Source organism: Spermophilus citellus, assembly GCF_964194105.1.
Source record: "Spermophilus citellus genome assembly, chromosome: 10".
Classification (NCBI taxonomy): domain Eukaryota; kingdom Metazoa; phylum Chordata; class Mammalia; order Rodentia; family Sciuridae; genus Spermophilus; species Spermophilus citellus.
The window spans coordinates 84,441,054-84,456,619 of NC_138197.1; the positions used below are offsets into that span (position 1 = coordinate 84,441,054).

The 15,566-nt window shown below is 36.9% G+C and overlaps 1 protein-coding gene across 2 annotated transcripts in view; it reads left to right on the forward strand.

The window, feature by feature from the left end:
* Positions 1–2,682: 2,682 nt before the first annotated feature.
* XPOT (exportin for tRNA) overlaps positions 2,683–15,566 on the forward strand; it is a 42,527-nt gene continuing 29,643 nt past the window's right edge. For both annotated transcript variants that reach the window (XM_081311514.1, XM_081311515.1), the window contains exons 1-6: positions 2,683–3,057; positions 6,237–6,370; positions 10,847–10,929; positions 13,376–13,432; positions 14,071–14,140; positions 14,835–15,053. In XM_081311514.1, the coding sequence (XP_081167640.1) occupies positions 6,311–6,370; positions 10,847–10,929; positions 13,376–13,432; positions 14,071–14,140; positions 14,835–15,053 (489 nt within the window). In that variant the 5' untranslated portion in view covers positions 2,683–3,057; positions 6,237–6,310. The remainder of the gene's footprint in view (positions 3,058–6,236; positions 6,371–10,846; positions 10,930–13,375; positions 13,433–14,070; positions 14,141–14,834; positions 15,054–15,566) is intronic.

Consider the following 15,566-nt stretch of genomic DNA (forward strand, 5'->3'; position numbering starts at 1 on the left):
CTATAATGTTAAAGAGGAACACATTTTAAAAGATATATAAAACCATAATGAAATAAACATACAAATGTTATCTATCATAATTCTTTCAAGTACTCTGGCAACTGAAAGAAAAGGATATGGGGAGCATGAACAAATTAAGTTTTGTTGTTATAAGAAAGGGGCCTCCTTGGGATAGAAACCAAGGCGTTGAGCACGCTAAGCAAGTGAGTAAACCTTACTTTTATAAAAGGTAAACCTTACTTTTAAATAAATTGAGGGGGGTCATATTTTTCTTATACCTGGCCCCAATAAAAATTTTGTTGTATGATTAAAAAAATAAGGGGCCTCTGAATACATTTATAGGAAGAAGAATTAACTTTGTACTAGATCTACAATGCCATCAACCTTGATGAATCTTCATTTGAAAGACAGGCTAGGAGCACAGGCCCCTAAGAGTCAGACAGTAAATTTGAATCACAGCTCTGCTAGTTGACATCTATGCACTTTGGTTCTGTCATCTATAAAATGGGGATGCTAATAATACCTACCTCCACAAAGTTGTGAGAATTACAGTATAAATACTTAGAACTGTCTGCCACATAAATGTTTAAAAACATTGACAATACATAAAGGCATTGCCATATGCAATTTACATGCCTTATGTTAAAGTAATGATAGTGTTATTTGTCAATATTTTGATAACTAGGGAGTGGGGTTGTGGCTCAGCAGTAGAGTGCTCGCCTAGCACATGAGAGGCCCTGGGTTCGATCCTCAGCACCACATATAAATAAAATAAAGGTATTGTTTTCAATACCTTTGAATTGTTTTACAACTAAAAAATTGTTTTACAACTAAATTGTTTTACAACTAAAAAATAAATATTAAAAAAATTGATAACTAGTATCTTATGTTAGCCTGAGATGAAAAACCATCTCTTCATGGATAGGGCAGCCAGAATATGGAATGATCAAATGTAATCTCCTTCTCAGGGCAACTTCAGTTGGTTTCCACTCAGTTCTTCCTTATTTGTTCTGAAATAATACGTGTTTATAAACCTGAAAAAGATTTTTTACTATCTTGGGTATTTGAACCACCATAAAGGAAAGGGCCAATGTTACTAAGTATACTGTAGATAAGCTATAGATACTAGATAAGCTTTGTGTACTTAACATATGAAGTGCTTGCAAAATGAATTTATGAATGAAAAAGGCAAGTAAAGGCAATTACAGTACAACGGACTAAAGTCTTTAGGATGAAGCAGTGGAACATGTGAACAAATTACAGACTGCCAGGATTAGTACTGGGACTCCGTAGTCCCTGGTTGATCATCACAGCTAACATAATTCATGTAGTGATTTGTTCATTGAGTTTTTATCTACAGACTGGCACTAGGCTAGACTCTGGCAATACTCTGAAATAGGACCGAAATCCTAGCCTGTCATTTTAAAGACGTCAAAAACCTGATGCAATAGTGATTCAAGATATTTTATATATGAAATTTTAACAGGGATTCACTTGATGCTTCAACTATATCTCTTGTGGCTTTGAAACTTACATGTTTTTTCTATTTCCCAAACTTCTTCTCCTTGGTCTTCTTTTCCCTACCTCTCCTTCCTGATCTTCTCTTCCTGATCTCTCCTCGCTAATCTCATTTTCTCTGAATTTACTTCTATAAAAGTCCCCTGTTCCTGCTGATGGGCAGAATCACAGCCTTTGGGACAGGGGTCCCTTGTGTTTCTCCTAGCAAAGCAATAAACCATCTTTTTCCTTTTTCTCAAAACCATGTCCTCCTTATTTGATTGGCATGGAGGACAAGCTTTCAGCAACAAAATGTTATGTACACTGAACATGGGAGTCACTAAATAAATGTAGCTGTTGCTATACAAATTTTATTCTATTTCTTTTCCCATTTCCCTCCCAAGTTTTGTTTGTAGGCTGCACTCTCAGTGCCTACATATAGCCTACATTCAGTACATAATGAATAATCAACAGTGAAACCTAAATATTGAGCACCTGTGTGATGAACACGTCTAAACAATCCTCAACAATCACCCTCTGTGGTTGTTACTATTACTTTATCATTTCACAGATGAGTAAACTGAAGTACAAAGTAACATGATTGAGGTCAACTGCTATTGAGGGATAAGACTGGGATTCAAAACGAGGGGGCTGGAGCCTACAACTGCCTCTTTGCAGCATTAACAAATTAATAACTCAGAGACCGAATAAATGAAGCAACTCTTAGTACCAACGGAGAAAAATCGATGAATAGGCATTCTTACAAATGATGTCCTTTTCATGGACAAAATAGATATAAAGTGAACTCATCAGATCTTCACGCTCATGGACTCCAGACACGTGGAATCACAGAAAAGGAATTGACACGTGGTTTGAACCATGTCAGCCCGACCTCAGGAACTCAGTCCTCTAACCTATCAATTACTTAACAAAGCTCTTCAGGAAGATGGAAATTGACCCCGCAGCTAGAAACCAGCACAGACACTCCCTCGGACTGGGGGAACGGGGTTGAGGAGGCGGGGGGCACCGCACCGGGATGCCCCATCCCAGCATGCACCGTAGCCCCGACGACCCCGCCTCCCGGCGAGCTGCGAGGAGCGCGTATGCGCCCAGCCGCCCGGAAGCGCCGCCTGCACATTGCATGCTGGGAGTTGTAGGCCCCGGCCCCAGCCCGCAGGCTGCCGTCCGCACACTCCATGAGGCTGCTGGCGCTGGCCCGCGCGGCACCGACTCTGGGAGCGCGCTTCGCGCTGACTCAGCGGCGACGGTGGCAGCGGCGTTAGCCGGCCCTCGCGCTCTTTCCCTTCCTGGGGCGCCGACCCCGCCCGCCTGCTTGCTAGCTTGCCTGCTCGGCGCCACGCAAGAGAAGGCGCCAGGAGCCGCGAGAGGCGCGCGGCCCCGGTCAGCACGGTCTCCGGCGTTAGCGCTGCGGCCGTGGCGGAGGACTACGGCGACAAGGACGAGGGCCGCTCGCCCCGCTGCCTGCGTGCGGCGTCGCTCCACTCCGCTGAACGGCCCTCGGGAGTGCAGGCGAGAAGACGAGATGGAGTGATAGGGAAGGTGACTCGAGGCTCTAGGGTGGCGGGACCTGGATCCGGCTTGGTTCGCGCGAGGTTGCGAGGAAGTTGATCAGGGTGGGCTGGTCTGGGGGAGCACTGACGCTGTGGAGGGGTGCGGGCCGGGGACCCTCCACGGCGGTGCGCCCCAAGGCTGGGCGGACAGGATGGGGGTGGGTACGAGTTGTGGCCGCTGTCGCGGAGTGCGTCCCGTGTCCTAAGTGCGTGGCCGCTAGTTACCTGGTGTTTCATCACCCGAGTTGCCACGAGGCGTAGTTTTAAGGAGGGATCCGGGGAAAGGATGGGGGACGAGGCCGGCCGAAGAGGACCAACACTCCTGTGCCCCTCCGCAGACCCGTTTATAGAGTTACAGCGCGTCCCACCAGTTTCAGTTGCAGAGACCTTAAACTTGATTCCCCACCGCCCACCCCGCACAAAAAGGAAAAAAAAACCCTATTATTTCTGTGTAATAATTTGCCAGCACAGACACTTTATTTCTTCCCTTCCTTTCCTCACAATCCTGCAAGAGTAGAGAAGCATGATGATCCCCTGTAACCAGAAAAACGAGTACATTTTGGAGGCACTAATTAGTTGTTACTGAGGGAAGTTACGTTTTATTAAAGCGACTTGTTAGTGCGATGTTAAAAGGCTGGAAAATTAAGCCCTAGTTTTTGAAACAGTCTTCAGTAGATGTGGAGGAATTTTTCCAAATTATTTGATTCTCGACATAATGACTCTTTGGGAAAAGTTAGGGCATAATATTCTTAAGTGTGTTGCTTGCCTTGCAAGTCCCCAGCCTTTGCAGGATGTGTAATTGAAATATTTGCCATATTGTAACAAATGTTTACACCTGCACGACTGTGTCATGTTGGAATACCATGTGTTCATGCCCAGTCTTTTTTCTAGGAAGGTCGTCATTACCTTTTTGCTCAGGGTGTAGCTCTTCAGTTGTTTGCACACACTTAAGTATTTTATCCTATTCCCTTACATATTGGTTATCCAAGTGCCTTCTCTTGGGTGTATTCTTTTTACTGACAACTGTAACAAGTTTGTTTCCTTAGGTTGTTTATTGACCATGTTTTTCTTTAGGACCACTTCCTTTTTTCCTTTTGATGGTATCAGTGTGAGGTGAACAAGCTTAAGCAGTTTGCTCTAAAGTCGTGGCAAATTACATGAAGTTCCTTGTAGTATTTCTGTCTGGAGTTCATAGAAACTCAATTTCATAGAAAATGTCTTTTCTCTCCATAGAGGCCTTTTTCAGGGGAATGGTAATCAGTTCTTCTTGACATTTTTGGCTTGGGGGCGAGGAGTGCACATCTTTTTTTTGTTTTCCCATCTTCAAGATGCTGATGTACTAGTTTAAGAATGCTTCAAGTGATTCCTATTCCCTGTGGGTCTACCTCTGAATTAATAACCTATTGAGGGCCCACTATGTGCCAGACATACTTTACATACTTTGTATCATTGAAGTTGTTGCAATTTTGAAGCAGATGCCTTTTGCCTTTCATAGAAAGAGCTCTTAGGTTTTGTTATTCCTGAGCCTTTTTTTTTTTTTAATGTCAAGATTGGGTTATGAACCCAGATCTTTTTAAATCCAAAACCTGTGTTCCACATCCTAGAAACACAGTGGTAAATATTCCAGCCTTTGCTCTTTAAGAAAACTAGTAAGCTGACAGTGACAATACAGCAATGCTTAGGTGAGGCATCTAATCCAATTTGAAGGGTTGGACAAAAGGAGTCAAAGAAGTATTCTTGAAAGAGATGACCTCTAAGTTGAATTTGAAGGACAAACTGGCTAACTAAGTAACTGAAAAGGGCAGTGTGTTGCAAAGATGAAGGGCAGAATATCACTGAAAAACTGCCATGTAATGTAGGGTCATGAGTCTTGCTGGGTTGGGGTTTAGAATGGTGAGGAGTCATTAAAAAATGTTTGGATTTTAATTCTGAAGACAATGGAAGTTTACATTGCTCTTCTCTAGTCTGCAGGTATGCTATGAACTGGAAGAGAAGGATTGAGCTTCCTTCTCCAAGATTCTCAGCCCATAGCCTATAACTTGGCTTTGATCCTGACTACATCATTCCTAAAAGACAGTATCTCCTTCCCCTCCAATTAGTCACTTAGCCTCTTTAGGTTCTCTTTGGTGGTGATAATTTGGAAAACAAAAAAACCCCACAGCTTTGTAAGGTAAAGCCTTTTTTCCCTGTCTTATAGTTCTTGACAAATGATGTTATTTTCACATCATTTAGAGTTTGCTCAAATAAATATACAGTCCCTTAAGAACTAAGCTGCCCTGGGTAGCTTACTGTGTTCTGATTTGAGAATGTTAGAACCTGGACTATGAAGAAATAGATTACTTTCTAGAGGGTTTTTAAAATTTTTTTATTTTCGGTGGTAGTGGTAGTGGTAGTTTTGTGGTACTAGAGATTGAACCCAGGGCCTCATGCATACTAGGCAAGTGTCCCAGCAAAAAGAAAAGACCCTAAATAAGAGTAGTCAGTTCAGTTTGTGAATTTTTGTATGTACTATTACAAATTTTCTCTGAAATACATTTCTAGAATTGACTAGATTTCTGCTCTTGCGGAGGTAGAAGGTAGAACTGATCCATTGTTCAAAAGCTAAATAGCTAGCTTTTAACTCTTTTTCCTTTCTCATTCAACTTCTCTTGCAGTACTTTGTAAACATACCAGTAAGAATATTGAACTTTGAGATCAGACATTCTATTTTTTTAAAGGTTTATAGTATTGGTGACTTGAAGTAGGGAAATTATTATAATTACTATAACAAAATAATCTGGATCTGTCATTTTTTAACAATACAGTTGCACAGTTTCATTTTTAAGTACTGGAGATAATAAGTAGCAACACTGCACACATTAGATGGCTTCAGCTGTTTAAAGAAAATAATTACTTTCTGTGCTTTATTAAAGATTTTGAAGAATAAGATAACTTCAGAACTTTAATAGTATACTTAGGTTTTTAGAAATTACACATTAGCAGAGTATTTAACAGGGTCAATTCTTCTAAGACTTGGGCTCCTTTAATTGTAATCTGGTAAATTTCAAAAGATTGTTAAAACTTGTGATCATCTTTGTATATTTTTATCATTTATTATAACATTCAGGGTAAGCATCTATTTTTGTTTATCACATATTGTTTTCTTGCACCTTTGTTTTTTATGTGCAGATGTTTGTGGATTCTTCTGCTGGATCAGAGGGCACGCCTATTATAATCAGAAAGCTACAAGTATAACAGCAGGGATGGATGAACAGGCTCTTTTAGGGCTAAATCCAAATGCTGATTCAGACTTTAGACAAAGGGTAAGTTAAAACATGTTACCACAAATATGCATTTATCAATGTGAATAAAAAATATATCTGATGATAAAGTTCTATTTATTTATTTTTAGTTGTTGATAGACCTTTATTTTATTTACTTATATGTGGTGCTGAGAACCAAACCCAGTGCCTCACATGCCAGTCAAGTGCACTACCACTGAGCCCCAGCCCCAGCCCTTGATGATAAAGGTCTAATTTGTGTAGAAATGAAGAAACGCAAACAAAACTGATACAAATGTGTTCTTAATGTAGAAAGTGCTATTATTTTCAGTTTAGTTGACTAAACCAAAGAATTAAAATCTTATGTAATTCAAAGTAGGACTTTATGCAACATTAGTCATTATTTTTAATTATTTAGAAGTTGTAATGCAGAGAGAAGATTGTTCAATGGATTTTAGTAGTAAACATGCATACTCTGTAAACATCCCATTGCTTGGCTTGGTCTTTCAAAGTTGTTTAATACTTGTATTACTGATAGTTACTATGCTTATTATTTAGTCCAGGCAGACATGTAAATAAGCAGTTAGGATATGCCGTGTTTTAAGTTATATAAAATGATTACTACATGATAAGCAATCCATTAAGAATGCTATGATTTTTGGATAAGCGTAAACAATTAGACGTAATGAAACCTACAACTGTAATCACTATAGCTGAATAATAAGACATCTAAAGAACAAGCCTGTAATTTTTTAAAGATGTGGGCTTTCTGAAGTATAGCATAAGAGGAAGAAGAGGAATTTTTCTCTTTTCTTTCTACTTCTCATAGCAAAGAGTATTTTTTATAAATTACCTAACCAAGGTTAGTAATCTCACTAGATATTATAGCCATTTTTGTTTTTTTAAGTACAAACTTTCTTTTTTTAAAAGACGGACACAGTACTTTTATTTTTATATGGTGCTGAGAACCAGACTGTGCCTCACATATGCTAGGCAAGCAGTGTATTACTGAACTACAACCCCAGCAGAAGTACAAACATTTTTAAATAATAAAAAACATTCAAGTAGTTTTTAACATAAGTGAATGCTTCTACTGTTCAATAAGTAGCTCTCCAGATACAGAAAAATAAAAAGGAATTGAGATTTAAATGCCTGGCCCATTTTAAGATATCTGACAAACTAATTAGGACATTGATAGATTATACACATTTATTCTGTGTATAAACAAAAAAGATTTCTTTTTAAAATTAAGTTCCAGTATTCAACAGATTTTTAAAATTTTGCCATGATTTTTCAGAAAAGTATATATATATATATATATATATATATATTTTTTTTTTTTTTTTTAGAGAATTTTTCAACGTTTATTTTTCAGTTCTCGGCGGACACAACATCTTTGTTGGTATGTGGTGCTGAGGATCGAACCCGGGCCGCACGCATGCGAGGCGAGCGCGCTACCGCTTGAGCCACATCCCCAGCCCATCAATATATTATTAGTGGATTTAATACAGGAGTTGTGCTTTTTTTTCATCAATAAAAATATTTTTTTCTATCAGGATATTTTGAACATCCAGGTCCAGGCTTAATTTGATGGCCCATTAAACCAACCCAAGTAACAGAAATAATTAGGATGAAGAAGAAAGAATCAAGGGATAGTGAATTCTCATAATCCTGGGTTATAGTTCAGGAATAGTTGGAATGATCGGTTTTGGTGGTTAGATAAATGACCGTTTGCTAACTCCAGTTACTCACTTGTTCAATTGTACTTCTCTGTTTTCTGTATGGGCATTAAAAATAGCTGAACTGACTCTGTTGGCACTTAAATGCAGGAAAAAGGTATGGGATAGAAGTAGGTGATGAAGGCTAGGTCGTCTTCATCATTAAAAAAAAAATGTTGGTAAGGGCTAGGGTTTTAGCTTAGCGGTAGAGCACTCGCCTAGCACATGCAAAACCCTGGATTTGATCCTCAGCACCACATAAAAATAAATAAATAAAATAAAGATATTGTGTCTAACTACACCTAAAAAATAAATATATTTTTTAAATGCTAATCATACATGGATTCACAGCACAAAGATTGAAAGTTTTCAGGTTATTTCCCTCACCTCTTTTTTGAAAATACACTACCCACCTTTAGCTTAAAACCTGCTATTATTTAAAGAAAATTATATGTTAGCAATAATTCTAGCAGGTAAACCGTTACCTACTTTGGTGGGGGGAGTGAATTATTAGGTGGCAATGCAACATATATAATTGACTTCCACCTTATCCCCTGTCCTGGACCTATGGTATTCATAAAGAAAACCATAGTTTTCACAGACTGCTGTTAGAAAACAACTGAATTTAAGAGTCTTTCATAGCTGCCTGGACTCTTAAATTGTTAATTTCTGAAGATAGCCGTTACTCTGGGTTATTTTCCAGCATCCACAATCAATTCTCTATGGATACCAATTGGGTGTCTTATAATTCAGTTCAGTTCTGACACTACCAGGTTCAGACCCCACAAGTTACAGGCTCAAGTCTCATTCTGTTGACTGACTATAAGTTGAGGGCTCACATGACTCCTTCCTCAGGTTTGATTATTTTCTAGAATGACTCACAGAACTCAGGAAAGCATTTATTTACTGTTGCCAGTTTATTACACAGAATACAACTCAGGAATAGCCAAAAAGAAGAGATGCCTAGGGCAAGGTATGGAGGAAGGGAAAACCAGGCTTTCCTGCCCTCTCTGTGCTAACCTTCCTCCCTTCACCTCAGTGTGCGCATTCTGGAAGTATAAATAATAAATAAATAAATAACAAAAAAGTATATAGAGCTTAGAATATACATAATATATAACAAAAAAGAGTGTAGAGCTTAGTCTCCAGTTTCCACCTCCACTTCTCAGAGATAGGTGTTTGAGACTGAAAGTACCAACCTTTTCATCACTTAGTCATTCTGAGGCTATTTCAGAGGCTCCACCCTAAGTCCCCTCTAGCATAAGTTCTGTTGTGTTCCTGAGGAGCTCATTATAAATAACAAAAGACAATTCTACAATGCCAAGGTTTTTAAGAGCTCCTGCTGTGAAGAAGGGGAGGGAGCAAACCCAAATATCTTTCTTTTTATACCACATTTATATTTAAAGTAGCTTTGATCTTCAGCTCATCTTCATTAATGGAAACAGCCACTGATGTTGTGTATGAAAATCCACTCAATCCACTCCTTCTTTCATAGATTCATAAAAGTAGAGGAAACTGTCACCTAAATATAAATATAGTGGCTTTTACTTCTAACCCAAAGAAAAAATAATTTTATATTTTGATTCAGTTTACATGTATACTTGTACACGAATATAACTAAAGTTATATAAAATAATACTTATTCTTGCCATGTAATGCACTCTGATATATTCTCATATTTAGTTTTTTTTAATCATTGATGAAGACTGCTAAATTAACTTCATCACTAATGGTACAAAACATTCTTTTTAATTCTGACAAATTGAAATTATGTTCTTCTAATGCTTAATGTTCCTCTACCTCATTACCTCATATCAAAGTTGCACCAGTTCATAATTAGTTTAAGTCATTTAGCAGTATTTCTAATTTATGTATAATTTTCTTGGCTATTTGAGATACTCTTCGCAAGTTAAGGTTACGTTATTAGTCCATTTTCATAGGTGAACCCTGAATCTATTGTAATATACTGATGGAAAAGCATGGCATACATAATTCCCACTTGACTACTAGTAGCATATGGACTTGATTCTGCATCCATACAAGGATACACTTGCTCTGGGCACAGTGGTGCATATCTGTAATCCCAGCAACTAGGAAGACTGAGTTCAAGACTGAACTTGAAAGGAGAATTTCAAGTTCGAAGCCAGCCTAAGCAACTTAGTGAGACCCTGTCTCAAAATTAAAAAAAAAAAAAAAAAAGTAGAGACATGGCTCAGTGGTTAAGTGCCTTTGGGTTCAATCCCTGGTACCAAAAAAAAAAAAAAAAAAGTGCACTTGCTCTTTTTGCTCTTTGTTAGTACATATTTTCTCTGATTACAAGGGCTGGATTCATGAACAGCGGAATGAGAAACCGCTTTGACTTTTTCAATTATTCAATAATTTCCAAAATTCATATCATGTAATTATTCTCCAATTTTAATATTTTAAGGGAATTATATGATATAATTGAAGAATTGAAATACTCTCCTATGTAACAGTAGATCAAATAATATAGACAAAATATTATCTTTTATAATCACCTCTTTAGTAGCAGATTTGCTGTACCTTTTTATAATTGCATATATCTCAGTATTGTGGCACTTGATAAAAACACTTGTACATTTTTTCTCTCAGTTCTTAATAGCCCAGTGAAGTCTGCAGTGCTATTGTGCTATCTCCTAGACTCTAACGAAATGGGTTTGAGTATGTTAAATTTACCGATTGGTTATCGATTTACTACTCCTAGAATATTTTGTTCAGTGTTAATGGGGCATTGAGATTGACTATTCTAAATGTGTTTCTTTGTTTTATAATTTTTCAGGCCCTGGCCTATTTTGAGCAGTTAAAGATATCCCCAGATGCCTGGCAGGTGTGTGCAGAAGCTCTAGCCCAGAGGACATATAGGTAATTAAAACAAAATTTATATAACATATGAAAGAATTTAAATTTCTGTGAACATAACAGAACTATTAGATTTATCTATTTTGGAAGGTTTTCATAAAAGCATTTTGTGACTTGCCTTTTAGAAAACCATTAATATACAGTCATTTAGTATAGAAATGAGAAATAATGAACCAAAAATTGGGCCATTTGAGAATTGACTTTTGAGTAAAACTGTCCTTTGCTATATGTATGTTATGTTCCTGATAGCAAATCTTAGCTGAAATAGACTGCAGAAAAAACTTCCTTATCTTATGATTGGGAATTTTAACTGAGTTTTCTAAAAAGTTGGTAAAGAGGGTGATCATAAATGGTGCATACCTGAGTTTTAGATTTTAACCTAAAGTATATTAACTTGCATTCACTTCATCCTTGTGGATTGCACCCACAGTGCATCAATTTACGATTTCCAGCATGGGTCTCTGTAATAGACTGAGGCACAATGAGAGCAGATTCCTAGGAATTTGTCTAACCCACTTCAAATATGTATAAGGTTTTCCCCCTGCAATGTAAATTTTTTGGGGGCGAGGAGTTCTGGAGATTGAACCCAGGGGCACTTTACCACTGAGCTATACCCTAGTTCCTTTTTATTTTGAGGTAAGTTGCCAAAGCTGGCCTTAAACTTGTGATCCTCCTGCCTCAGTCACTTCAGATTGCTGAGATTACAAGCACGTGCCACCATGTCTAGCTGTGATGTGACTTATTTGTAGTCCCTCTAAAGCAGTCAATTTAATTTTTACAGATATAGGAATTCTCATGGCTCTGAATGTGGCTCAATGGTAGAGTGCTTGCCTGGCATGCTTGAGGCCCTGGGTTCAATCCGCAGTACTACAAACATGCTAAAAAAATAAAATATAAAAAGAAAAAGGAACTCTAATTATACTTATTTTATCAGCTTATATAATAGTTAAGTTACTTTCTTATAAAAGAAGTAAAACTGGCGTTGTGTGACTTGTGGGAAACACAACCAATTAGCAATAAACAAAGAGGTCACTGATGGAATGGAAGTGCATGGGCTTAGTGACAGCCTCCTGCCTGGAGTTGTTGGAGTGCTGTTCTGTCATTTTGTTTGATAGCTGAAACCCAATGTTGGAGTTTTGTGAAAACTGATTTTGAGAACATCTTAGTCTTAGAGTAATTAAGAGATGACTTTTAATTAAAGACTGCCCCCTAGTTTATTCCTTGAGTGGAAAAATGTGATCCTTACATAATTCAGTGAAGGTTGAAGTGTGATCCATAATAAAAACAAAGACCTAAGGTCTGAGAAGAGTACAAATTAAACCTAATTTTTAAAAAGTGTTCTATATCTTTTTGTGTATGAAATTATTTTGTTTGGTCAATTCATATAGTCTAAATTAAGATGGAATCTCCATTCTTACTTTGACCAGTTACTTTACATAGGAAAAGTTGTTCCATAATTAAGCCAGGCCTAAACCAACCATCTTGAGTGAACAGATTGTTGGATGCTAAAAGGACTTTGGCTGGCTCACTAAAACTCTGTATCACTGCTACAGAGATAGTGGGAAGTGGATAATTGGCATGTGTTGATTTTTTTGCTGCCATCTTATGATGGTAATATATTTATAATGTGTTTGTTTGTGGGTCCCCACCACCACCACCACCACCATTGCTGGGGATTGAACCCAGGGCCTCATGAATGCCAGGCAAGCACTCTACCACTGAACCACATCCCCAGCCCCTATATTTATAATTTGATTTGCTATATGAACTTTGAGGCTAGACTGATAGTCTTGTGGCCCTACTGTAGATTTGTCTGTGACAGAATTGATTTGGGTTGATTTGGGGGGTGGGGGTGGTACTGGAAAGTAAACCCAGTAGCAATTTAGCACTGACCTATATCCCAAGCCCTTTTTTTTTTTTTCCTTTAAAACAGTGTCTCATTAAGTTGCTGAGACTGAGGCTGGCCTTGAACTTGTGGTCCTCCTGTCTCAGCTTTCTGAGCCACTGGGAGGGTTGTGTCACTATACCTGGCAAGGTTGAATTTTAAGTGGGAACTAGATGGTCTTTGATTTGACTCATTCTCTTGCTGTTGTAACATTTTTGTACACCTGACCTATTGTAAACAAAATTGTTCCAGAAATCTTAACATCTAGAATTTGAGGGAAGCCCTTCTGTTTATCAATGACTATATTTAAAGTACATCTTAAAAGTTTTTGGTTATTTTGATTACCAGATTTAATAGAAATATTGAATATTATATATAGTATTTAGAGTTCTGTTAGCTTTTTACACAGATTTGAATGTTATAATAAGTTCAGTAAATAGAAAATAAGTCACAAGGTCTAGTTTGAGAAACTTCAGCTATTATTCATGAATTTTGCTTTTGTTTTACCCAATTCATATTCTCTTTATCTAATTTTCTTTTTTGCTTTTGTCTTTGCTTTTGCAGTGATGATCACATAAAGTTTTTCTGCTTTCAAGTATTAGAACATCAAGTTAAATACAAGTAGGTCTTTTACTCACTACTCTTATTCAGACTTGTGGGGTGAGGTCATTATTTTTATTTGGTTTTTCCTTCCTTGAGGAGATCATAATATAGGATGTAAATTAACAATGTATAAGTTATATCCAGGTTATAAATGTTTTGATTTGTCCTCAAAATAAATTAGGTTTTGATTTATCCCAAAGCAAGTTAGTTGATTATATATAGAAATAGACATTTCATAGAAAAAAATCTAGAATTCCAACTTCTCTGGAGAAACCAGATGAACCAACAGTAGACCTGTTTCCAAATAATAACTTGAGTTGAGTGGCAGCACCTGTATTCAGAACTCCTGCTTTAATTAAGGAAAAATAAAGAATCATCAGTTGGTTTATTCAGTAGACCAAAGACCTGAGAATATGGATATATTTGTTTGAAAAATTATGTAGCTATAAAAGATGGATAATGATACCCTGTCTGCTGTCTTCATCCCTCTTTTCTTTGAAGCAATGTTGTGAGACATTAACAGTTTATTCTAGGAAACTTTACATAATTGAGGGCTATACAGACTTTCCCTTTCAAATATATGAAACTTACTTTTCAAAACCACACACAGCCACACAAATGTAGCCACTATTCTTTCTCTTCTCTATTTTGAACAGATATTCAGAACTAACCACTGTTCAACAACAACTAATTAGGGAGACGCTCATATCTTGGCTTCAAGCTCAGGTAAAATTTTCTTTCAAAGCCTTAAATGATCAGATTTTCAACCTTTTATGTTAAAAGTGCTTAGTTTTGAAGATCATGGGTAGAAGGAAACTTAGCAATTACTTTAAAATTCTGTCAGTAACAAACTGTTATACTTTCCATGACACATTGTAGTAATTTTGGTTTTAAAAATAATTTATTATTTTTTATTTCATTTATTTTTTACTCCTTGACAAAAGCTACTTTTCTGTTTGGTTCCTGGACAGTCTCTTCCCAAGGGCCTTTTTCAAAGGGCCAGCAGAGTTCTTTAGTCACAGCATATTCTTTTTGGTTAATTATAGCCAATTTTAACTTATAAAGTGGTTGTGTTGCTATAGGTTTTTATTTTCCTCAAAGAGAAGACAGAAGGAAAATATTTGAAGCTTTTCTTTTTTAAAAAATTGTACAAATAATTAAAACTGCATATGAAACTTAAAAATGTAAAAATGAGAAGTAACTGTTAAAACCTTTATTTATTAGATTGTTCTCTGGCCAGTCACTTAAATACTTTTATAATTTTGATATAATTTTGTTTCACTGCTAATATGGACCATGTTGAAATTTTGTGGGGTTTTGCTTATACGTGATCAGTGGGAAAATGATGTTTTGGGGGTTTTGTGGGGGGGGTTGTTTGTTTGTTTGTTTGTTTAATTTAGTGGAATGTTTCTGTTGTCAGATGCTGAATCCCCAACCGGAGAAGACCTTTATACGAAATAAAGCAGCCCAAGTCTTCGCCTTGCTTTTTGTTACAGAATATCTCACTAAATGGCCCAAGTTTTTTTTTGACATTCTCTCAGTAGTGGACCTAAATCCAAGGGGAGTAGATCTGTACCTCCGAATCCTCATGGCTATTGATTCAGAGTTGGTAGATCGTGATGTGGTTCATACATCAGAGGCAAGTAACTTCACATCAGTTTTTAGTTTTCAATGTAGATTTTATAGGAGAAAATGACCACATAATTTCAATCTAATGTATGAAATATGATATGTCAAGAGCTTTGTAATGTTGTGAACAACCAATAAAAAAAAAAAAAATAAAAACATAAAAAAATTTTTAAAAAAGTGGGAATTTTTTTTCCTTTAGACAAACAGTCTTATGAATGATTATAAATTTACCGAGCATTTTGAAATTTGTTGACAAAAGAACTTAAACCTGATTTTTTAAAAGATATATGTTGAAATTAGAGTATTACATTGGGATTTTTAAAGTAGGCAAATACTTTCCCAGTGAAATACACAAGTTGATTTTTCTCCTGTGAATTTGTTGAGAAATATAGTCTGCATTTAATGCTACTGTATGGACCCTGAGCAAGGAAGAAACATTGCTTATGAAATGTCAGTGTTGGCTTCTATCTTCTTATCACGTAACCCATCATCTTAGTCTTCCTCTGTTTATTAACCAATATAA